General features: G+C 34.3%; 1 protein-coding gene across 10 annotated transcripts in view; it reads left to right on the top strand.

Moving 5' to 3' along the window:
* Positions 1 to 26,876, top strand: part of PPFIA2 (PTPRF interacting protein alpha 2) — a 328,145-nt gene that overhangs the window by 248,374 nt on the left and 52,895 nt on the right. For 6 of the 10 annotated variants that reach the window (XM_084507292.1, XM_084507291.1, XM_084507288.1 and 3 more), the window contains 7 exons: positions 11,437 to 11,658; positions 13,472 to 13,618; positions 15,480 to 15,614; positions 23,172 to 23,258; positions 23,685 to 23,768; positions 24,126 to 24,257; positions 25,223 to 25,285. In XM_084507292.1, coding sequence (XP_084363418.1) covers positions 11,437 to 11,658; positions 13,472 to 13,618; positions 15,480 to 15,614; positions 23,172 to 23,258; positions 23,685 to 23,768; positions 24,126 to 24,257; positions 25,223 to 25,285 — 870 coding nt within the window. Of the gene's footprint in view, positions 1 to 11,436; positions 11,659 to 13,471; positions 13,619 to 15,479; positions 15,615 to 23,171; positions 23,259 to 23,684; positions 23,775 to 24,125; positions 24,258 to 25,222; positions 25,286 to 26,876 lie in introns of those variants that run through there. The other 4 variants (XM_084507294.1, XM_084507293.1, XM_084507297.1 and 1 more) reach the window with 2 other exon arrangements.

Here is a 26,876-nt window from a genome sequence, read left to right as displayed (position 1 = left end):
AAACTACCTAAATTTTTCTTGTTGAGATGAATTAAAGGCTTGTTCTTTTGCTCCTTATAGTAATGAAAGCATTATTATGAATATGGAGAGCACAAGATTCTATGTTGACGCTGGATCTGCCAGTTAGGCAGTGTGGGAATGTTACAAAGCTGCAGCAAGGAGGTTCAGACCAGATATTAGGAAAAATTTCTTACCATGAGGGTGACCAAACACTGGAACAGGCTTCCTAGAGAGGTGGTTGATGCCCCAAGTCTGTCAGCGTTCAAAAGACGTTTAGACAATGCTCTCAATAACATGCTCTAACTTGTGCTTAGCCCTGAAGTGGTCAGGCAGTTGAACTTGGTGACCTCTGTAGGTCCCTTTCAACTGAACTACTCTACTCTACTCTGTTCTATTCCATTCCTTTTCATTCCTTTCTGTTCCTTTGTGTTCCATTCCTTTCCATTCCAATTCACATCATCTGCACTAGTTACTTTCTAAATTTCTAACATTACCTTTGTGCCCACCATTAATTCCTTCTTAGTTCGTAAATAGAAGTCCTCACTTTGAAAAATACTTCAGCTTAAGCCTGTACACTAAACATTACTTTTAAAATGTCCTTCAACTTCAGCTGTAGGGATGAAGGCCAATAAACTATGATGTAATGGTTTGTACCATCTCTTAATTCAGGAGACCAGGGTTCAGTTTCAGTCAGACGGAGTAGTTCCTACATTTCAGGTTTCCACTTTTCACAGCTGATATATAGGTAAAACTTAAATAATACTTTCAGCACTATTTGGACTTCTCAGGAGGCACATACATGGTAAAATGTACAGTGAAGTAGAGCTTGCTCAGATTGTGACAACAGTTAGTACCAAACAGATATAGGTCATTAGAGGATCTCTCAGGTAAAAGTTATCTGCAGAAAGAGTTAGTCAGCCCTGGAAAATATGCAGACTAGACTCTTTTGGGAGATTTAAGTGTGTCCTAAATTTAACCTCCATTCTGAAGCTGGAATAACTTTTTGTGTATTTATGAAAAACATGTCATCGTTGGTTCCAGCTATGCTGAATGGTTAGTATATTCTCATGAAAAGAAAGAAAAATGAAACAAACAAACAAAAAAATATGACTGCATTTTACAGCAACACGGAAATATTTTATATTACTTCAGTGCTTAGAAAAAGTGCTGAAGGAAGTTATTAAATATTTTTAAAGCACTTCCTAGAAAGAGGATTTAAAGAACAGTCCAAGAACTTTCCTGGGACATTTTTATACATTTTTTACATTTATACATGTAACATTTACACATGTAACATTTACATTTTTTACACTTACACTTTTATACATTTTTATACTTTTTTTTTTTTTTACATTTTTATACATTTTTATAAGACGATAAATTTGGCTCAAAAAGAAATTGTTCTAATATACCATAAAGTGATTTCTATAAAGCAGTGGCTGCTTAATGATATTTTTTAAACTGAGCAGTAAGGTAAATCAAGATAGTTAATCTTTAAGAAATAGAAACCATATTAGTGGTGATGGATTGCAATCATAAATGGAGGCTGATTTTCAAGTATAATTGAAACATTTCAAAAGAAAATAATGGTAAAATAGAAGTAATGAGAATTACTAAGTAGGTATATTTATTATTTTAGAAAACAAAAGAAAAAGAAGAGAAAGAGTAAATCACTTTCAGATATGATCTTGAAAAGTCCAAACTTCTTTTGCCCCAAATTGCTTTCAGTTTGAAGGAAAATTGGTCAAAATACCCTAAAAGTAAGATTTTCCTTGCTAAAATATTCATTAAATATTGGTGTACCTGAGCTTGTGATTGAATTTCAGGCACCATTTACCATACGTAACTGGAGCAAGAAATAAGAACGAGTCTCAGATACTGATAGCAGGCACAGTGTGTTCTCATTTCTTGCTATAAACTATGGTGCCATTATGTGGTGCTTTCTGGACTCCCCAAAATAAGACACTGAGTAGCTCATTTTCAAATAAGGTCATTATTCCTTGCTGATACTTATTTTAGCATTCATGCAAGTCATGGGAAATGAGTTATTCATTAAAGTGGAATGCTTTCAGAAATTTTCATGTGCAAATTGAGAAGGATTGAAATTACTTTGGAAAACATGTCATTTTCTGATGTTTGTATACCTTACATATCAACCATTATAGCATGTCCTTCACTTATAACAGTGTGTTTCAAAATTCATTGCCTATTTCTGGCCCATATTGGACAGTATTCCAGAGTAAGTTCCATGCTACAATTTTTAATTCAAACATATAACAAGTCATTGCTATAATCCTTCTGAAGTTAATAGAGTTTTATCAGAGATTAATTTATGTGGGGAATTATTATTTTTATTCTCACAGACACCTTGTATGCAAAGGATGGCTCCTGCCTGACTAAGCAATTTTGTGCAGATCTCATTACACTGAAGGCACATAAGCTAAGTGTGTACGTGCAGTGTAGATCAGGATGTTTCTCCTTGAAAAAGCACTGTTCCTATTTTTAAATTTAATTGCTTAATTGCTCTGTAACCACAGCCTATAAACACTGGCAAAAAACAAAGTCAATTTGTTCCTATTTATTGCCTTTATATATATACATCCCACATCAATACTTATAACCTGTATATATAACCTATACAGATACCTATAACCTGTATATATATAAAACCTGTGTTCCTTTACAAGGAACTCAGACCTGTATATAATTACTTTTTCCTGTATTAAACAAGTATAGTGCCTCATCCTATGCCTTAGGCACTCACATTCACCTCATTTAAGAATCACATTTTTTTCTTCTTTTTCATGACACTAATGTATTCCAATAATTAAGTGAAACACCTGCAGTTTATAAATACTAAAATCTGTTAAAAAATTGACAACAGTTATAGACATTGCATCCTGTAGGAATAAAAAATATTTTGCCAAACTAAACTCAGAGTAGGCTAATCAAATTAGTTTGCAAATCAAATAATATTAAGAGGAAATAGTATCTAAAACATAGCAGGTTTCTTTAACATAGCAGTTATTGGAATCTGTTCCGTTTCTTGTACTTGACTATTTTTGGATCTTCTGATCACTTTGGTCTGTAGCAAGCTGAAGAAGAAAACTTCTAGCTTCTACTCACTAATTTATTTCATGTGTGCTCCTTTACTCTTTCATTTTAATTGGCAGCATAGTGGAGCAGCAAAGAATGGAGTGAAGGCAGGGCACAGGCAGCCCTCATTATAAGTAGCATTTTAAAGAAGACTGTAAGAATTTAACACTTATTATCAAAGGGATGTTTGTAACAGAGAGAAAATTTGTTGTAAAGATTTCTTGTTTGCTGTTTAAATGTAATGACGTAGCATGATGTATAAAAATAAAATAGTGGGAGACACAATCTTTATCCCAAAGCATTCTAAATTTAAAAAGTAATACACGTCAGACAAAAAAAAAATAAATAAAAATTAAAAAAAAAAAATCAGATGATGGGTTAGTTTCCAAGCAGTATCTTTTGGGCTTTCTAATAGACAGATATCTTTCTAATAGACCCTTTCTGGATTAATATTGATACCCTAATTTAAAAAGTGTGTGCTGAGGGAGTCTTAATGAAGATTGATGGCTTGACGCAACTGGAAAGATAAGGAATTTTCAGAACAAAAAGAAAAATGGGAAAAATGCTGCAGCTGGGACTAAAAGTCTTTATAAATCTAAGGAGTCAGGCCTATGCTGGGAGTATCCCTAGTGGAATAATATGCAATATTCTCTGTGAAAGAGGCTTTAGGCAAATATTCTGTGAGTACTGTTCTGCTCAGTAGCTGAGTATGTTTGTATGATTATGAATATTTAGTGCTCATTGCTATGGCATAGACATTTTATGATACTGAAAAGCTACATTACTTTTACATTATTTACATGATAAATCTGACTTTCTGTCAGCTCTTTTTTGTCTGTTCGATATAAATTAACTTGTCTTTCAGTCGTGGAAACTTATTTTTCCTTTCACCTAACGGAAACCCCTATATCAGGCCTGTTAAAATACTGCTTTGAAGTCTTACTATCTATTTTACTCCAAGCTTTGTGCTAGCTGACTTTGCTGGGTGGCTTATAGCAAGGAGTCTCCATGCCTGCAAGCCTGTGTATGGCTTGGTTTGGGCAGCTAACTAGGCTTCTAACAAAGCACCTGGAAATTATTTCTCTGTCCTGCGTGAAATCTCAGAAATTCTTTCCAACAGTACAAAACAGAAATACGTAGACATTCTGGAAGGAACTATCTCCAAGAAGAAAAATGCCCACCCATCAAGTAGACTTTTTTTTTTTTTTTCTTAATCCCCCTGCCCCATTTTGCAAAATGAGTAGAACATGACAGATGATTACAGTCATCAGAAAGAAGAATATGAGCTGAAAGCTGATCAGGACGCAGAATTGTTCCAGACTTTTAAAGTGGTAATAAAAGGTGGAGTCTTTTGATGGCTTGAAAGAAAGAGCAAGACAATGAGGACATTTGGAGAGAAAAGTGCTGGAGAAGGTAGCTATTTTTACATGAGTATGTCAGGGTAGCGGGGGAGAAGAAATTTGAGAGAATGTTGGCTTTGGTAGTTGATTAGAGACTGGGGAAAATTCAGGGTAATTGAAGAGGAGGCCTCTAATGATTATGATATTACTGCCTGACACAGACCAAAACGTGGAAAAACCTAGGGAAGTAGCATAGCTTTGAAAGATAAAGAGACAAACAAGCACTTAGAAATCACTGTGACATCTTCAGTGTAATGCTATTTGTTTTGGTATAGCTTTTAAGATCTTGTTTTGTATGCTGATTTTATGGATGATGATCAGTTTACTTTTGCTTGTAGTTTAACTCAGTTGTGGTTGGACTGCTATGTGTCTGTGTTAATATCATTTACTTTCTTCTAAACCTTTTTGAGCATGAGGCATTCAAACGGAATAGGGATAAAAGCTCTCTATGCTATAGTGAAGAGCATCATCTGGTAACTATTGCCATTCATTTTTACTTATCTATCTCTTTACTATCTCAAATAGCATCACTAAACGTTGCTTTTTGCAGCATTAAATTTTACTCTTGCTTTCATAAAGTCAAGTGATGTGTATAATTCAGTTTCCTTTGGTGTTTATTTTAATTCCTTTTTATTATTTCTAAACTACAGAGTTTCTACAATTTTATTTCACATGGAAAACATAATTTTTCTCTCTCTCCTGTGAAGCTCTGGCTTTCATGGACAACTTTTCTAAGTCATGAGTAACATCTTCACCTACCACTGCATAAAATAATCTTTTTCTCTTGAGATTTGGGACAGTGTTTTCAAATGTCTGCTTAAACTATTTTAAAGCTTTTGAGCTCTATATGGCAATTCTTCCCTATTCATTCTCAGGTTGAATTTTCTATGTTTATTATTCTTAGGGCTTATCTTATTCCAAAGAGAGTTTAAACATAATTTAGGTTTTAAAATCAGTACTACTGCTAATCATATTTCATTTCCAAAATATTTGAAAAGTGATTTATACTAAGTGATTTATACTATTCTGTATATTCCATATGAAGTTTAGGAAAGCTTTTATACCTCGAATGCCATGTCAGCACCTCAGCAACTGACCAAAATTCAGCCATATTTTATAGAAGAGCTGCTAGCACCCACCTTTGTAGAAGATGGAGTAAGAAACCTCACAAAATGAAATGATTCAGCATTTTTTCTTTAGGTTGAGATGCCGCCAGCATGTGAAAGAGGTGTATCTTGGAGGCCAGTAAGCATGAGCATTATGGTCACAGGCTCATGGCAGATATGAGGATATGTCATATCTGAAGGCAGGTGAATGGAGCATATTCCAGTCTCCAAAAGCTTCTGCAGCAATGAGATTCTGGTACTTGAAAACCGTTTTAGCCTTTTCTAAATATTATGTTGCTTTCTGAGAACAATTCCTTGCTGAACCCTAGCTCGCATCCATCCTTTTATTTTTTACATATGTCTTAGGTTATTGTTTTCCTGGCCAACTTCATGCTGGAAAAAATAAAATAAAATAAATATGTTCTGATTTGGTATTTTATAAGGTTCAGAAAAAAAAATGCCTAGGCTTGCGCTCTTTGCTTATGTATATTTGCAGTATTTATATTGGCAAATAAGCCTTCACATAGTAAGCAAATCAAACTCACTGTCTGCAAATGTTTTATGTTAGATTTTTAATGTTAGATTTTATACTTCGTGCCAAGAAAAATATATAAAATCAATATTGTTTTTTCTCTTAAACAGAAGGGGTTTTTTGGTTTTGTGTTTTTATTGTTTTTGTGTGTGTGTTTGTTTGTTTTTTGTTTTGTTTTGTTTTAAGATAGTTCTATTGTAACGTTGTGTCAGAAGTCTTCAGGGATTTTTCTATTTGCCAAAGGTAGCCTGTCTATTAGGATGAGAGCCTGATAGAAATTTGTTCAGAAAGAAAAAAACTCTCAAAGAACCACATTATACTGACTTGAGAACATGGTGAGGGCTTCAACTTTGACATTGTAGATTTACAGTGCAACCACCTTGCCAGTACTCCATTAAAGAGAGAGAGAGAGAGGGGGGAAAAAAAAAAAAAAAAAAAGAAAAAAAAAAAAAAACTTAGGGAATGTCTTAGGAAAAAGTAGAAAGTACACATAAGGCACATGCTTCTAGGGATTAAAAAAAAAAAAGAGAGAGGAGAAAAATGGAGTTGCTTTCACCACCTGGTTTCTAATAGGAAGTTGAAGAATTTTTTTGCTTTTAATTATTGAACAGTACTTTCTGGTTAGACAGAGCTTGATTTAGTCATCAGGGTTGAAAATGATTATGCATGGCGGGAGGAGGGAGGGCATTGTACACCTGGACTGCCATAAATTTAGATACACTGAGGAGGAGTTTTATCAAGCAAACGAATCCTATCTTTACTGCTGTCTGCTCAGAGATAACCCTGTGAGATGTTCTTTGTTTCCTTCTCACCACACACCAGGCTTAAGTTCTCGTTCAAATATATAATTAATTAGTGGCTTGTAGTATCCAGCAATAGACAAAACACTGGTGTGATACCAGTGCTGTTTAAGCTACAAGTGCAGAGCACAGCACTGTATGGGCTGCTGCTGGGAAATTAATTCCATGCCAGCCAGACCCAGTACACCTCTGTGCACTAGAATCACAATCCTTTCTCCTGTTTTACTGGGAGATGCTTATGATTACTTTCTGATCTTTACCTGGGAATTTTTGGCTTATGCTCTTTTAGTTAAATATGTCCTTCCTCAGTACAGCCCAGTGTACTCCTTCAAACTATATGGAAAAGTTAATGAAATTACATTAGTGAAACTGTCATGGAGATAAGTTGCCCATCAGACAGCAATGTATGAATATATGTTGACACATGTGAGAGTTAAGAAATAGCTTCATTTTCTTTTTTTAGGCCTGCTAACTGAGTTTATTCATAAGGTAAACTAATGTAGTCTGTAGGCTCTCTTGTAAAGTCATTATTCATTCTCTACTGTATGTGACATCCTTAAGAAAGGATTTCATCATGTGTGCTTCAACTTCGGCTTCTAGTCAAAACTGTTTTTTATGACATAATGACTCCTGGGTGAAAAATGCTTTTGCTGAAGCTATTAGTAGTTAAACTGTTTGAATAGTTGAAATGTTTTAATATACTGAATTCACAGTGAAGTAATATTGTACAATGTAGTAATTTTGAGCAATGAAATTAAAGATCAGAGAAACAGCTTTCTCTGTTTCCTTATCCCCTCTATAAGCTAGATCTTATCACATAACTAAAATAGATTCAGGTCTGCTCCTAATCTAGGTAGACCTGACTGGAAGGATTGAAAATAAATAAAACCCACAGCAGTCCTTCCTCTTGCTGTTGTTCTCTCTTTCTATTCCCCGTGATGAGAAAAGCAAGTGCCATATTTCTGGTTAGAAACATACCGTTGTTGGCTCCGAACCAGCCCAAGCAAAGTAATCCAACCTTGTATTAGGTCATTAAGGCTGATGCTAACAAGTTTTTCATCTGATTGAGGAATCCATGGAGTTGAAAAGAGGTAGAGACCCTTATAGCATGTATAGCAGGTGCCCACATGTGCAGCTGTGCAGACCTGTAGCTGTGTCCATAGAAAGCAAAAAAATGAAATATAGAATATATGATGATACTGTTTCTGTGACACTGTGGTCTAAAGAATTAAATGTGATAGAAACAAATGGAGTATCTTTTATTAGAGAAACAAGCTAGTAAAAAGAGAAAATGCAAAGTAGTGGATCATATGAGCTATTTGTCATGTTTCTTTTAAGCAGAAAACTAGCCATTGCTAGATACTTTTATTTCATGATTTTTTTTTTAATTAAAGAGTCTATTTATCTATAGCTTTTAATGATAGCATTTGATGGACAGAATTGTGAAATTTGTTGAGAACTTTATCAGAATGAATCACTGGTAAGACAGATATGGGCACCATTTACAGTCTTCTTTTTCTCTGCAGGAATGTTTTGATCACTTTTTTATTTTTTTTTTTAATGTTACCACCCTGCCTTATAGACTTCCTAAGTCTTTCAGATTACTTTCAGCAATTTCTTTCTTTCCTCTTTGCACTGATTTGATGCTATTTTTTGCATATATTGGGGATTTGGGATAGTGTAAAGATGAGACAGGTAAGAATGTCTGCTTGGAAACATTTTTTGTACATGCTCTTTTGACAAGATTTCCCATAGTATTTCAGATAATAGTTAACAGAGATCTATTTAAAACTTAGACTTCAGCATTATAAGCATTCAGTTACTTGTTTGTTTACAAATGTATTTTGATTAATACACAGTATCATCATAAGAAAATTCTCTGAGTGCTAAGAAATATTTCAGCACAAAAAATTCAGCCAGATATAAACTAAAGAGAGAGGGGGGGGGGGAGGGAGGCAGGCAGAGTATGACCATATAAACTGTTAATTAAAACCCTCCTGAGAAGTAGAGGAATAATATCTCAGTTACGTCTTGAATGAATGTTTAATAACTTTCTGCCAGTGACCTTTTTGAGTGATTGTTCCATGTTATATATCTATATAGCAGATAAATAAAATAACATGGAGATTAAAAAGTGACAAAATGTCAGTTAAAATCCTAAGCCAAAGTTTTGAAAGTATGCTTCAAAAATCTAAAAACACTATTTTTAACCTGAGCTTTTTATTTTTACTAGGATTTAAAAATATATATATATTTTTTTAATCTCAGTCATCCTGAGAAATATTAAAGTGTTGAAACATTTTGTAAAAAAATTTGGGAAATTTTAAGTATCAACCAGTTGTGTATATTAATACAGGAATAATATAAAGCAAAAGTGAACAATGTTTATAATTAAAGCAGCTTATGCAAAGAGCTCATCAAAGAAATATGAGGGAAGTTTATGTGCATAAATCAAAATACCTACATGCATAATTGGCAATCATGGAATTTGTCTGTTGGTGAGCAATTAATTCTCATTACGTTTTATTTGTGTCCATTAATCTCAGATATTGATTGAATAGAATAAACTTGATCTTTCACTTTTTAATTTATATGAGGGTTAGTTATTAATTCATCTAGAAATAAATGCTATATTAATGGAAAAAAATATATATATATATTTATGCCAGTGAATGTTCTTCTAGATATTGAAGCTTGCCCTTTCAAAACGATTAGGGTTCATATCACATAGGGTACATGATCATATGCCATTTATGTATTTTTCATATTTGCTAACTCACTTACTAAAATTGCTGCACAAACACACTCAGTGTAAACACACTTGCTGCAATTCATGGAACACTGTAGGGAAAACAAAATACACTAAAATTTGTTCTTCTGTGACAACTGCTAAAATTAATATAAGAGATTAAAGCTATAAAACAGGTTATAATAATCATAGATAAAAAGCTATCTCAAGTTTACACAATCTAATAAAGAATGATGGTTGGAATGTTTTATCCTGAGTATTGTTTACGTGACTGCTTCATACTAATGGGAATTTGGTTCAAGTAGAGTAACTGAAAGCTTTCAATCAACAAAGTGAATGTAAATACATTTTTTCCAATTGCCATTGTCATTTTCCCTGGGTTTCCCAAAAGTAGATCAACAATGGTTCAGTAACCAACATAAAATGCCCAGATAATACAATTGACTAGGCTACAGAAAGCAATTTTGGAGCTGAATTATTTGATGTAATGAATGCTTATAGGAAAACAATCTTATTCAGTGATCCACGGAGGGGCAGGTGGTCTTGATTTGGGTTTGTTTTCTAGATGATTGGGGAAAGAATAATAAAGCCATTAAACAGAGTAACATTCTTTGAATTTGTTAGTTTTCTGCATAAATATATTTTGACAATAATAACACACAAAAGCTAATGAGTGCAAACTTGTTTTCCTCTAGAATCCTTCTAGTCATATTTTATATATGCATTGTTATACACCGCACCATCTCAAGGGCAACAAGAACCCTTTAGGACCAATGTTCTTGCATGATGCTCTTTGAGATCAGTAACTCAGGTTAAATGACAGCTACAGTGATACATGTATACTTTGTTCCTATATTGGATGATATTATTTTAACTGGTAAGATTGCACCCAATCAAGACAAATTATAACCATTTGTAATACTTTGATATATTTTTCCATGTTATGTTTTAAAACCAGATAATTTTGGTTGGTCTTCTTATTACTTTTTTGTTTGTTTGTTTTTTGGAAATGAGAATTAAACTCATGTGAAACCATCGCTTAGCCTATGGTGGTAAAGGTTAACATGACTATCTTTTATAAGGAAGAACTGCCAGCAAATTTTGCTACTGAACACACTTCTTTCCTGGAATCTCTTATGTGTTAGGTAAATCATATTCCTGGGATCAGACTCCAAAGGCAGTAAGATGTTCTGGACATTTTTTTCTTTTATAACTTTATTCATTCAGGCCTTTCAGTAGTTCACAATTTACTTCAGCAGAAATAATTTCTGACATAGACTTAACCAGTATGTTGACCAAAGTCTCAGAACTTTCTGGTGAATTGAATTGGTGAATTTTTAGTGTTACCTCCTGTCTGCGGTGTGGGCTATTTTACAAATGAAATAGATTATGAATAAGTTTAAATGGTGTGCAAGTTTGGCTGAAATTCATACATGCATTTTGGTGCACTTTAGGAGTAATATTGCTGCAATTTGGATTTGAATAGCCATAATGTCAAACTAAAGCTATTTTTGTATACCACTCTGCTCTTAATGCAAATATTTACACCTCCCTGTATTACATTCTGGAATCCCTTGATTAATTCATATTAGTCTTTTGCGATTTTTCATGAGTACATCTCTCATCTCCCGTGAAAATTATTGTGGTATTTTTCCCTAATTGCTTCTGTAACTTTTAATGTAATCTTGATTTTAGGAATTCTTTAGATAGAGTCTATATTAAAAGTTAAACAATGTCACTTCTCTATTAACAGCGCTTATCAAATGGCTCCATAGACTCCAATGATGAAGCCAGTCAAGTTGTTGAACTCCAGGAGCTACTTGAAAAGCAGAACTATGAAATGGCACAAATGAAGGAACGTTTGGCTGCACTGTCTTCCCGGGTGGGAGAGGTAGAGCAAGAAGCAGAAACCGCCAGAAAGGAGCTCATTAAAACAGAAGAAATGAACACTAAATATCAGAGAGATATTAGAGAGGTAAGCAGATCACCACACTCACCTCATATGTCTTGATAGTTGTTCTTCAGGTACCGATTCAAGCTGATAGGTATGAGATTGATTCAAGCTGATCAATGAGTACGAGAAGCAAAGCTGAGCATTAACAAAAGCTCATGTGCACAGGAACCACAAAATTTACATTAAAGAGATTTTTAATACTATTTCTTATAAAACTGTATTCCTAAAAGTGGATATATATATGTGAAACTCGCATAGGAAGAAGGCCAACTCTTCTGTGTTTTAGCATTACTAGAGCATATTCTGGCAAGTATATCAATTATTGCCACATTTGTATGATGAAATTTATTTAACAGAGATGCTGACCATGTAAATAATATAAAATACATTTTTTAAAATCTTGGGCCATTTTATAATTGATTAATATAATCAATTATAATGTATATTCTTATGGGGCAACTTCATTAGCCAAGTTCCAATATACTACTCCCTTCTCCCAGTGAAACAGTCTAAGAAATTTCTCCCTGCTGCATGTAAACATCAGGGAATATCAATGTATGTCATGGAAATATATTTAGGGTTTCCTTTTCTTTTCTACTCTTAAATTTGCGGTGCTCCCCAGTATTCTCCAGAATATCTTTTCACATAGTCTCAATATATGTGGATAGTTGGTTTCTTTTTATCTTTTTTATCAGTTTTAATATTTTGAAGATAGATTATTTATATGTTACACTCCTTTCTACAATATTGGTATTTAATTCACTTGTATGTGCCTATGTATAAATGCAATGTGTATGTGTAAATGCATATGTATGTGTATATATTTAACCTGATATTTCTAGTTTTCTGGCAGAAATACTCCTTCTGAACTTCTGATACCTGACACAGCCTAAAAACATCTTCACATCTATGTGGTGTCCCTTGTAAAATACTACATCTTGTTTTAGAAGATTACAAAAAATATTTTGCACCAGTATGTTTCTCCTTTTCCACAGCCACTCTCTAGAAAGGTCTCAAATCTCTCCAGTCTCATTTACTTTCTGACGAATATTGTTGTTTCCTGGACACCTTGATTGCCACTTGATGTTGTTGCCATTTTGCTCTTGTATACCATGTTACATTCACTACAGGTTTATTTGTTTTCAACCCTTTTTTTCTTAAGCAAAGTGGCACTAACACATTGCATGTAGAATAATTGCCACATATCAGTGCGAAATCTACCATGAAAGATGTTTGTAAAGGTGATTTGTAAGCTACCCGTCTTTATTATTTCATTCTGACACAAAAGATGAAGGGTATGCATCTAGGAAGCTCCTTTAATATTGTATTGTAATTGCCGTTATTGTAACTCGGATACATTGCTCAATACTTTTTTCTTTGTGTTTGTTCTTTCCTTTAGGTAAGAGGGAAAAAATGAACTATGTATGTAATTACTATTTTTATACATTATTTCAGTAATATGCAAATATGCAAAACAATAACCTGGATAATAGTCCATTTTAGGATGAGCTATTTGGATTAATGTATATTTTCATTTTATTGTACTGGAAAAGCAATCTCTCACTTCACTACCACTGCTTTCATATTGTAATATAACACAACTGAAAACTAGAAAAATATACTAAATATGAGGTTTGCTTGTTTGCTGTACTCAATAGCTACAATTTTAATATCTTAATTACAAGAAATCTCAAAAGGAATAATTTCTTCTTTAAACAGAGAAATTGCTGGGCACACCTTACATTACTGTCTACCTTTAGTGTGAGTATTAAACTGGTATAAGATGATGAAGCATTTTAATTGCATGGTTCTTGCTTTTTTTTTTTCATGTTAGGCAATGGCACAAAAGGAAGATATGGAAGAAAGAATCACTACACTGGAGAAGCGCTACCTCAGTGCACAGAGAGAATCCACCTCAATACACGATATGAATGACAAGCTGGAAAATGAACTTGCAAACAAGGAAGCCATCCTACGTCAGGTGCAGTATCTGCATTAGTTAGTTGCTTTCTTCATAAACAATAAAAATTAACACACACACAAATAAGGAGCAGATCTACTGTAGGAGGTTTTCACTAGGTTAATCCGCTAATTTTTAATTAAGTTAATCTAAAAAAAAAAGGGTTTTAACTTAGCACCTCTAAGCTTCATATCAGCTGCTACAACCACAAATACCACACCAATGTGTGCATTCAACATTGTGAAATAACTGTGTTTTCTAATATTGTCTTGCATAAATGTGCATTATCATTGTGAAGTATCTTTGTTATGTAATGATTCTCTAAATTTATTGTAAAATATATAAGAATAAAAATGGTGTAAGCACAAGAAATTCACTTCTGCAGGAAAAAAAAATTGCATAAAATAGATTTTAATCATTTCATATGTTGACATTGGATAGGTAAATTTTTATTAAGATTATCTACGAATACTGGGGAAGAGCAAATGTGATTATGCAGTTGTCTCTTACGGTTCTTATGGTGCTTTCTTTCTACGGTGAATCTAAAAACTGAAGAGTGAAGTAAACAGAAAACACTTTTATGTTCTGAAGAATGCAAGTTGAACTGGAATCATATGAAGTTAATACCATTTAAACTGTAAAAGATTAAAATGCTCCTCAGCATCAGTATCCCAGACGTTATTTTTTTCTCACCTGTTGTATCTTCAAACAATGTCAAATGCTGTATGGAAAGTAAGGCATCATGACCTGACAATCTCTTTCTATGATTGTATACAGATATATTTACACACATACACACACCACTCTGTGTGCATATATGTGTACATGACTACATGTTCAGGGAAATTAAAGTATCAAAACTCTAACTCTCTAGCTTCTACCAGTTTGGTGTGACTAACTTAAGATGTATCTTCAGCTGTCCAGGGGTGGGGAGCACAGTGGAAGAGCAAAACACCTGCATCTGTCCTTTGAGTCTTTCTTAATGCTAATGTAAGTCATGCTGTGCTATGGAGGTCTACCTACTCAAAGCAGTGATCAGTAGAACTAAGCTTTGAATATATGCAAGCAGACTTAAAGTTCATTTGCAACAATGCAATGTGAAAAGCCTACTTCAAGCTTTTGAAGGATTAAAAACAATCTCAAATCACAGTGCTTCTTCATTGTGACTTTTATTACTTGGAACATGAAACAAAGGGGAAAGCAAATACTTAAAAAATTCTTAATCGTGGTAGATCTCAGTAGGCCAGAAAATACTGCAGTTATCAAATGCCCTGCTGTTTCTCTTTAATGTTTATCACATATTAAACAAAATCACTTTTTTGTAAAAAGAGACAATTATAGCTTCACAATGAACAATATCACTGCAACCTGGAGGAACTAGCAACAATGATATTATAATGAATGAATTAGCTGAGCAACAAGTGTCAGTCTTAACATTTCCAATTATATTACCATTTGCTCAGAAAATTCACTAGGAAATCTATCATTCTGGAATTATATTTATTTCCCATTTTAGTTTGTGCATAAACATTTTTGTAAGATGGATAAAATGCTTCCATTTAGAAAATTATCATCTTACTGGCACCAATACTTTTATTTTGCTTAGATAAGCAACACATCAACCGGATGTATTTTTTCAACTTCATAAATGCATTTTTATGATACTTTTTTCACTGTCATATTATCCTGAAGCCTCAAATCACTCATCATTGGTAAAATTCACAACCTACACAGTTCCATGCTTGAGGTAATACCTTTCCAGTAAGTTCTCCCAGGTTGTGGAATACCTAAACCTATATTGTGAGTTTAAACCATACTTAAGTAACCAAAGGAAATCTTAATTCTGATTTCAGTTTGTTTGTTTGTTTTAATCTGTCTTCAGCTGGAAGACAAAAACAGACAGCTGCAAGAGCGTCTAGAGCTGGCTGAGCAGAAGCTGCAGCAGACAATGAGGAAGGCAGAAACCTTACCTGAAGTGGAGGCTGAACTGGCTCAGAGAATTGCAGCTCTGACTAAGGTACTGCTCTGAGAAATAGGTTCACTTCAGAAGCCCCATTGTTAATATTGATTTGCATTGTGGTTCCTCACCTCAGGGACAAAACAAAAGTTGTGTTGAGCTGATTTGAAAGCAGATGTTTCCTGATAAGTATGTGCCACAAGTTCAGTATTAACCAGCAGTAGTTTCAATGCTGTATTTTTAATTCTTACCGTTTTGATAACAGGTAAAGTAGTTATCTGTTAGGTAGCCTACACTGTACAAAGGAATCGTATGTTTTCAATATATACCACATATATGCGACAACAATTAGTTTTGTTCCAGTAAGTGCTATAAAACAAATGTTAATGGCAGCTGGGATGATTTGTACATCATAAGTGAAGATGACTTGCAGTACATACTTACAAGACTTGTTTTGAATGATTCTTTGCATTTGCAAAGACAAATGTGAAACTCCGAAGACCTCAAAATGTGTTTTTTGTTTGTTTTTTGTGATAACAAAAAAGGTAGCTTTCTTTCAGAAAAATAAGAAGGTAAAAATAACTTTTCAGTAACGTGGTTATCATATTTGGCCACTAATATTTTCAGGTGTGCATGTGCTTAATACTGGAGTTCAAATATTACCTGTCATAAGGACATACAATGACAATGTATATATTCTTACTATCTTAGAATCAGACAAAGAAAGTAAAATGCATTTAAGAGACTATTACATACCATTCTGGTTTATCTAAGCTCTCCTTTCTCTATTGCCAAGGAATGTTTCTATCTATTTATATGCCTAGTCATTTTTATATGTAATGGCTTTCTTTTTCAAATTTCATTTATAGTAAAGCCTTAAGAGCTGAGCACCTCATTAATAAACCCGATTATAAGTAATTTAGTTGAAACACAGAAGCATAGAAAAGGTTATTTTTTTATTTATTTATTTTTATGAAGGCGATTTCATTATTCAGTAATCAAGATTTCGTGCTGTCCACTTTGAAAATTCCCACCCATTTTATGAATGGGTGGGAATCTGAAGGGCAGACCGAAAATGGTGGGGGGGTTGAGGGTGGGGAGGGAGGGGGGACACAACAACAACAACAGCAAAAAGAGAGCTACATGAAGTACTAAACAAATATGATTGCACTTTAACAAAAACTCATGTGCACAAAAGAGCAATCCCTTGGCAACTAAACTTTTTTTCAGTTGTTTCTGGTTCAACAAATATTCAGATATTCTAATGCCATTAGTAGTTTAAAAATATTGTTTTTTTATTTTAAGATGTTTTTTCCTGAATAATTTCTCCAGCAATTAGGCACCAGTAAGTATTTTGCAGTCTCAAGCATGTCTTTTCTTTCAACTGCATTTTTCCTTGAACATATACTTTAACATCTATTAATGACAAATATTGTAAGAAGAAATTTCATTTCAGTCATGCAGAATACTCAGGGACTTCCAGTAGTTATCGTGACCATAAAGCTGCAGTATACATCCCTGTTTGTCTTTTTGCATTATTTCATGGGATGCAGTTAAAGAACTGTGAACAGAGATGATACTCCACCCCATTTCACATTGATGTACATTACCAAAGTTTTTGCCAAGAGAGAAACTCTAATGAGTCTATTCAGCTATAATGCAAGTTCATTCCATCTCTCTCTGATTACACCCAAAAAAAAAAAAAAATAAATAAATAAAAATGATCTTTTTGGAATACATGCCATGAAGAAAGATGTCAGAATTTGTCCAACAGGCCATAGAAGTCCAGAGTTCATATGTTGTGTATGACATCTTTGCCTACTGTATAGCTTACTGAAGTGCTGGTCTAGCTGCTCTGAAGCTTGATGTCCAGTAATTTTCATGAATCACAGAAATGTAGCTTGGAACCTGCCACTGCAGCTTAATTAAGTAGTTTTATATTGGCTAACTGGGATACTGTTATGACCTAGCTATTCAAAGAAAGTTGCAAAACCTACCTGAGGAGCTGAATAACACTAGGTAATTTTGTCTGTGTTGAGGTTTGTTCCAGCATAAACATTGTTAGTAGTGCTCAAATTAACTGGCTTCAGACTACCTTAAGTCTGTCTACCTGAGCTGTGGTCACTGCAATGTCAACATATACGAAGTAGAGGAGTCCCCTGAATCAACTAGCTTATCTACACTGGGGGGGGGGGAAATAAAGAAAAAAAAAAAAAAATCTGATTCTCCTTTCTTTTGTACTACCTCAATGAAAGTGGCTCCACTGAGATTAATGGGGTTACAATCATGTGAAAGAGGTGAGTTAAGCCTAATATATTTTACATGTTTATTAAAGGAAAATGCTACGGGATAACTGGAAACCTTGACTGCTTCACTGTGGTTAAAATATAAGCCTGGTTATTTACATGTGGACATAAAACAGAACAAACACGTTCTGGATTTGGATGTGACATTTTTTTTCTCAAGCTTAAAATATGCATGTTACAATTCTGTATTCAATTTATACTTTTCCTCATAATAAACCTGGGTTGGGATTCTGCAGAAGAAGGATGTGGAATGAGATCCTTCTATTGTGTCAGTTTTAAAACTTGAGTGGTTTTTTTTGTTTGTTTTTGTTTTTTAATATGGGCTAGTGAATGTCTTTTGCTACTTTTCCATGCCCAAACTAGTTCATAAGGAGTGAACTTCCAAAAGTTTGGACTGTACAGTGAACTCAGATAAGTACTCGTAAACTTACCTAAATTATTCAAACCTTTCTTTGGCTTTGTTTTCACTGTGTTCTGCCCATTGGGTGAGCAACTGGAGGGTTAGTCAGCCTGTGGCAAACTAACCTGGAACAGCATGATCCCATGTACTGTGCTGTCCTGCCTGGCCATCGCACTGGCATTCTGTCTGGTCATGAGAAGTAGCGCAGCTCTCGGCATGTATCCCGAGGTTGAAACTGCCATGACTCATTGAACCACTTTGTACTCACTCCCACAGTATTGGTCTGATTGCCTAACCTGGAGAAGAGGCAGTTGGTAGTAGAAACAACCACCCTCAATTATTAACTAATCCTTTCTTTATCCTGGAAGATGTTTATTTTCCTTAGAAGGGGCAGACATTGGAGCATCCAGCATCTTCAGATGGTTAGTTTGTCAAACATGATTTCTGCTTGCATGTATTTAAGGAGGGGTGTAGTAGAGACAATCAGCATCCACCTACTTCCATTCGGTCACTCCCACCAGCAGTCACTTTCCCCTTGGGCGCTTGTGCTGCAGAGGTACCACGTCACTTCTCTGATCACAAGACAGCAGTCAGCATTTAACTCCATCCTTCCTGTGTGTGGGTCACCAGAAATATCAGTAGTACTTCATAGCTGCATCAGGGAAGCACAGAGATGGAGGAGAGGAAATTGAAGCACCAGTTGTATATACCATAATCATAGTAAAACATATTTAGCATAGTAACACATTGAGTTTATTTTAAAGGTGAAGAAAAATGACATGAAAGTTGGAGACAAGTGGGTCATGATGCTTGTTTTGTGGTGATGCAGGGATCTGGTTTGTATTAAGTAGGCAAGGAGCTGTAATAAATTGAAATGAGAAGGGCTGTAGAGGTAAGGATGAAAAGTGGACAGAGAAGGTCTCCTGCAAGCAGTGGATATGGTTAATAAAAAAATGCTCTGAGAAAAAGGGAGAAAGATAAGATGATGTATTGGCTGGAGAAGGAAGTTGACTGATCTTTTGGAAATAGAGAAAATCTTGAATTGGGAGGGAAGCCCAAGATAACTCCACATTTACAACTCACTCTCTTCTCAAACCACTCCTCTTCTTGTGTCTCCCCTTCCACAGAAGATTTCCTCCTTTTTGGTAGGCGGAAAAAGTGAAAGAAGCAATCTTGACAGAGCTATAAGGAAGGAGTTCCTTACTAAACATACCAGGTGTGGAGTGTAGTGAGGAGGTAAAGGAGGGGCAAGAATGTGTGGATATCTAATAACTGAAAGATTGGGTATCAGGAAAAGGGGTGACTTAAGGCAACACGTTTTATGTCATTATTTGTAATAGGCTAAAAGTGAGCATATAATTAGTAGTTGATAACTTTTTGAGCTGTTGTGGCTCAGTCACCACAATCACCTGTTTTCACCACCAATTGCATAATAGCTCACTTCAATAGTACATTATTTCATCCTTGAATAACTCACTAATTCAAGAGATAGACAAAGGAATATGTGCCATAAGAAGCCAGTAGAAAATATGGAGACAGCAGGTGTTCAAACATCAAGGTCTCAAAACTGTGGAAATTGGCTTGTACCACTAGAAAAGTTGAGATTTGTTCCTGCAGCTCAGCATGAGGAAGAAAAAATTATAGCACCTGTACTATACAGGTGCTTTCTGCATCAGTATGATTGAAATTGGATTTTTTTCAACTAAGGTGCAAAGACCTAGAAAATGTGCAGTGCCAACAGTAACAGATGATGTGAAAGCAACATTTTTTTTGTGGGCGCATTAGCAGCAGGAGCATCAGCAGAGTTTTAACAGGGTTAGAGATCAATAATACAAGCTGCTTCAGTATTCCCTCAAAGCAAAATTTTCCTGTCTATTACTGGCTTATACTGGCTATTTCTTTGCTATGTCATAGCATATAAAGTGCAAAGTGAGCATTAAGACTCATGCTGGTATTTTATAAGGCTCAGACATTGTTAGTTCTTGTCCATATATTTTTAATCCAAAGATACACAATTTCACTAAACCTATTTATAACTGAATGTGCTGGGTAAATGCTTTAAATGCTAATTGCTGAATACCACATCATGTGTCTTACTAATCCTCCCGTATAAAGTACTAGAAAACAAACATTTATGTCATACTAAAAAAAAAAAAAAAAAGTAGGGTGAGGTTTGCCAGCAAGTAACCAGATAAGTACATTTTAGAAAGTTTAAAACTTAATTGACCTTTAGCAAAGCAAGTCAGAAGACATGCAGCTTCTGTTTATGAAATTTGGAGACCACAGTCCTGTCTTGGTTCTTGCTATAGGAACATGACTAACACAAGTGTCTCAGCCTCTGCCTCATACCTAGAACCAGTCAATATTTTTAAAGTAAACTTCTGAGTCTTCAAAAGCTCTTATTCTAGTGGGAATTTTAATATGAAGTAAGGTAACTTAAGTATCATGCAAAAAGGTATATGTTACTGAATAAAAGGTATATCTTACTGAATTGTTAATGCACCAGGAAGTGATAAAATAAGCAGATTTAGATACACGAATCTTAAGAGAACGTGTTTTTCTTTCAAGAACATTTTCTGTGTACTATAAGAATTGTACATTCAAAAATATGGTTCTGGAAATAATTGTACTTATCCTTTTCCAAGTAATAGTTAGGGCTAATACCATAATTGTCTTATATATTTAGAAGACAATTTTCACCTAAGAAATAAGCTACTGCATTGTTTAGACTCAAAATCTTTTTTTTAATTTGAAAAATAAATGTGAATAACATATCTATCTAGACTGGCTTCTAAAGGACAGTTTATGACAGATAGCCCCACATATCAGGAGTCTTAAATGAAATCTAATTTGAACCTAGAGGTTTTAATTTGATTATCTTCATATTGTATAGACCTGAAATTAAATATATAAAAGCAGTCAAGATTAGGTAACATGTTTAAAATTTTCAGTCAGCTAATGAAGCTTCTAAGTTGTTTAATTTTGTAGGCTAATACCCTCAAACTCATTTTATATCTCCCTCAGTGAAAGTAGTTTCAAAAGAAGTAGAATTCCTTAAGCCTTCTCCATCATCAACTCAGAGCTTTGATGATTTCAAATCTTCTCCTGGCCTTGCAGAAGTATTAAGGGAAGGCATTTAACCAGAAGTGCAGTCAGAACTCAAAAAGGGGAGAAGTCTGCCTCCTGTGGAGATGAAGTTTGGGCACTTCGTGGAAGGGATAACATGACCCGTTTTTTTGTATCCTCAGGGACTGAACATTTTTAGTCCTATCTTCCCATTTATCCAGTTTGGGAAATGAAGTAGCACATTATCACTTCTGTGCTGAAACAAACTAATACGTAAAACTCAAAGATAAGATGAAGAAAATCATAAAGGGATTGTCACTGGTCCGAGTCATAACAAATTGGCAGAGTAGTTTCAGATAATGAGCAAGTCCAGATAAACAGTAGGCCTGGTTCATGATCAAAAACAATAACGGCACTTATTAAATGAGCTTAGTTACAAAGTATACTGACTTCCCCTTAAATTTTGCAAGTATCTGAGTTTTGTGAATATATGCAATTTAAAGGGAATGTTAGTGATCTTCAAAGTTATGATTTATTATTGTATTTATAGAAAGTAGGATTTTTAAAAGAATGTCTTTGTATCAAAAACTACAGTTTATATAACTCAAGATCATCGTTTTCTATCTGATCTTTTGGTACTGATAATACTACTACATTTAAGTTATGTATAATTTCAAGTTACAATGTACAGCTGGAATTATGTTGGTATCTATTCTAATTATTCTGACAAATCATCAATAGACTGAAGTCTCTGAAAAAATAGTCTTGCTAAAACATATAGTTGTAGAATTATTTATTGCTGGTATTAAATTTTGCTTATCTAAAGATGGAGTTCAGAATCTCTTTCTGAGAGGGTAAATTTGAGGGAGTGAAATACTCAGCATTTGACAGTCACAAGCTCACAATTCAATTTCATCAGTAGCACTGCCTATACGCCTTATGCACATTCCTATTTCCATAGCAACAAATCTAGTATAGCATTTCTTTAATTTTTTTTTCATTTCGAATGATAACACAGGCTTGTTTGATATGACAATAACATGAATATTCATGTTCTGCAACATGTTCTGTTGGCCTAATTAAGGTCGACTTCTGTCACAAGTAGTAATGAATCTTTGGATGGATTACCATTTCTATATTCAGTAATGATTTTTTTCACTCCTATTAATGAATTTTTATTTATAGGTTCTTCTTTTATCTGATGACCTTGATCTTGCAAAGGGATCCACCAGGGTGGATCCTTTCAAAGGGATGAAAACCATATCGTTTATTTGGATAGAAGGGCTTACACAGCGTATTCTAAAACGGAATACTGAATCTTGGCTTTTTGTCTTTTGACGTTCTTTCTATTTCCTAGAAATTAGGGAATGTAACACATAACATTGCACAGTTCTGTAATTGACCAATCCATTAATTAGTATTTATGCATTGTTTTCATTCCTAGAAAATGATAGAAGAATAATAAAGGACTTTCTGACATTGGCCTCTCAGAGTCCTATTCTGGTGTTTGGTTTGCCATAATTCCAAAAAACATTAGATTAGACAGTATTGCTTTGAATTCACTCTATAGTAATATGTCATCAGCCAGCCATCACTAACCTTGGACTTTCATGTGTAGGTTGATAGCTTTTTAGCATTCCATTATTTTTCAGTTTTTCCATATCAACTGCATCATATCCACCAAGTATCAGTGTAGTTTATTCCACCTAAAAATCTGTCAGTTAAAAGTATTAAATTTTCAGTCACACTTTTCTTTTAAGCATTCTGTGCTGTGTTCTGTTCAGTGTCAGTGTCTTTAGTTCTGATTTTTCAATTTTGTCCCTCTCCTTTTCCTTGACTTGTTAGTCTGATCCAACCTCTTCTACCTCATCTGATGATTATCAATATATTATGGAAGCTAAACTACAAGAAATGATCTCCATACGTAGGAAGGTAGTCCTACTGGACTTTACTTTCTATTGCTAAATAGAATCCATTTGATTTGTTTTCATTTTTTTTTAACTTATTTTATTATTATTATTTTATTGATAATCAACCATCGTGCAGTTCAGTGCTTCAGGAGCTTACAATTTTACGATGGCAGGTTTGTGTTCAAACCATGCACAGTCTGCATGTTACATTTGGCTGATTTCATTGCTCATAAATAACTCCAATGTTTTGCTGATGCTTGGATGTAACAGGCCTTTGTAGCTGACACATTTCAAGCAATGCTGTTCAGCTGCCTGTTTAAATAGTTTCTTTTCTGAAAACTAAGTTTGCAGTTAGTAGTAGCTTGCTTTATGTTTTGTTTAAACTTTACTGAGATAAAGACATGCAAAGTCATTTAAATTACAGAATGAGTCTTTCTATTTTTTACAGGCAGAAGAAAGACATGGAAATATCGAAGAACGTATGAGACACTTAGAAGCTCAGCTTGAAGAGAAGAATCAGGAGCTTCAAAGGGTAAGTGTATTGCAGACAACTTCTGGGTGCTTTTCCTCTTTTAATTTGTCAATACAGTACTACTTATGCACTCCAGCACACAAATCGATCTACTGGTAAATGTTTTATTTATAGCAGTGATGGCAGCATCTTTCCATTTTATTCAACTGCCTTAATAAACTAGTTTACACCCACTCACAGGTTTCAAAGTATTCTGTTGAAACAAAAATTAATGTGCATTAGTTAATAACTGTAATCATATTCATGTGGAATTGTTCATGTGTTCAGTTACCATAAAATCTTTACTTTTTAATGATACAGGACTATGCTGGTTAATTTTGGACCTTACAAATCTGTCTTTTCTATTCTATGTCAAAGGCAAGGCAAAGAGAAAAAATGAATGAGGAGCATAACAAAAGATTATCAGATACTGTAGACAGACTTTTGACAGAATCCAATGAGCGTCTGCAGCTACACTTAAAAGAGAGAATGGCAGCACTTGAAGAAAAGGTACTGTACAAAGGGCAGAATAAAGTTCATCTCAGTAAAGATTTTCCCATACAAAACATATTCTACTTTTATCAGGATGGAGGTATCATACTAATCTTGTATACAGTAAATATGACTGCAAATAAAGTCTAATTTATACATTCAACTCCTAGTTCGTGTATGAGCTCAAGAGCCTTTCCATGACTATTCTAAACTGGATATTCTGGGTATTATGAGTCCCTGTTTTGTCAACAGGGAGCCAGATGAAGAGCTGGTAAATGATAGGCCACAATGCATTACAAGGCAGTGAAAGAAAGGGGATTACAACTGAGGAATGGCCAGGTCTCAGATGTGCTGTCATTCCTGAATTTTAGCTTGCTGATTTTACCTCACTTCCTCTGTAAAGAATAACATGCTGTCACCACAGAAGAAAGAGGAAATGTTATTTACAGATATTTTGAGATGTGCTAGCTCTCTGTGACTTAACAAGCCTGTAAAATTTAAATTGTGAGATCTTTTTATTTAGCCTCCTTAATCCCTCCCTCTTCTACCTTTAGTTTGATCCAAGGAAGTCTTTCAGTATCTTTACTTCAGAGTCTTTCACAGAATATACTTCTGGTTTATATCATTGAAACAAAATGACATAACAAAGCAAGAAATAGGTCTGCCAAAAGAAGAACTGGACAAAATAGCTGTGTAAGCATGTCACAGTTGCTCAGTTCAAGAAAATGACAAACTTCTTGCTGTTCTTGAAAAAACATCTTCATACATGTTTGGGTAATTTAAGGTGTCTTAAATATAATATATACTCAAATTGAAGCTGTAAAGGACTTTAATTTTACAGTCCAGTGAATATGAAAACTCATTTCTTACTTAAATTTGCTATCTTGAGTATAGAGGTTAAATGTATATGGCAATATCTGATATTCAACATTTACCTGATTTTTCTTCTCTTTTGTCTTTATTTTTATTCATTTTGTTTGTAGAATGTTTTGATTCAGGAATCTGAAAGTTTCCGGAAAAATCTGGAAGAATCTTTACATGACAAGGTACTATAAATAATGTGATTTTATCCGTTTTTATCAAAATTATTTTTTTTCTTTTGACGTATGGTATATTTACTTATCCAAATATCATGTTAAATCTTCCTGGTATTAAAGATAATTCCTTTAATCACCAAGATCTTTACTAGCCAATGAAGGTCCCTAACAAGTCGTCTGAGCTAAGTTTATAGCTGAAATGCTAGCCTCGGGAAGTCAACACTAAAATTCATATTGATTTTACTGGCTCTGTAATTTTTGTTCTATCTGTTTTAAACCTGAAAGGAAAAAAAAAAAAAAAAAAAAAAAAAAAAAAAAGTCTTGTTTAACAGGAATTGTATAACTGGTTATACTTTCATAGTTAAGAATGTAATTTCTTGTTTTGATGCAATTCTTCTTAACATTTAGCATTGGCATTATGCTAAATATAACTGAAAATGGGCTTTCTTAGTTCATTGCAAATGAACACCTAATACTGTTTAGTGAATCAGTCAAAGTAATTATAAATATTATTCCAATCCAAATGTTAAGATTTTGTTTTGAAGTTATACTTGCCTTGAGGGCAGTAGGATACACAAATACAGTATCTGTCTTCACATTCACAGGAGTGTTTTTATAGCATATTAAATCTACTTAAAAGAATCTTAAAAGCATAGCTTCATTTAATACTAAAATAAATACAAAATTCTGTATCTAAAAACAACTACTTTGAGAAAAATAGCAAAAGTAATATCTATTCAAATCATTTGTCATTTTCATCTAGATTCAGATAACTTTGTAGAAGGGCAGAGAAACATTCAAATTAAAGTCCCAAAAAGGATCTTGTGAAATTGGTTGGGTTCTTGGCTGCTGCAGATTTCTTGTGAATCTAAGCAAGAAATTTGGGACTTATTTTAATGGAATCTAAGCTATAGCAACTCCTCTAGTATGGCTACTAATGTACAGTAATGGTGCTACTGCATGGTGTAGTTTGTTCACTGCCATTTGGATTGCTCATTTGTAATTATGCCACAGCAACTGCTCTACTTGCCTGCATTGATGTAGTCTTTCCGCTACCATTTGTTTTGTCTTTGCAAATTATAAGAGTGAATTTGATGAGGAACTTCCTGCAGGAAGAGGGGAAGGAAATGCAAAATAGGGGAAGGACTTCTGCAAAATAAGACGTGTAGGTGTTATCAACAACAACATTGCCCTTTCTTTATTTTCTATTGCCACATACTTCCTGTCTTACTACAGATGGCTCAAAGGTTGTAAGGTGATTCAACTGTCACAAAGTCAGGATCATACTTCACCATCAAGTTACATGACAAAAAAAGACATTTTTAAAGCTGTGTCAAATGAAACACAAATTTCTTCCGCAGAATCTAAACTTGAATTATGAATACCTTTTTTTTTCTCGTTTTCTTTTAACCTGGCAGGCAGCTAAGCACCACACAGCCATCCACTCATTCCACCACAGTGGGACAGGGGAGAGAACTGGGAAAAAAGTAAAGCTCATGGGTTGACATAAAGCCTGCTTAGTAGGACAGTGTGAACCTGTCCTGTCATCACTTCTAGATAATGGAAAAATGGTAGGGAGACCTGTACAATCTCCTCTTGA

Source organism: Aythya ferina (genome assembly GCF_964211825.1).
Source record: "Aythya ferina genome assembly, chromosome: 1".
Classification (NCBI taxonomy): domain Eukaryota; kingdom Metazoa; phylum Chordata; class Aves; order Anseriformes; family Anatidae; genus Aythya; species Aythya ferina.
The sequence above is the reverse complement of the archived record's forward strand: the minus strand, read 5'-3'. Positions and strand labels throughout refer to the sequence as shown.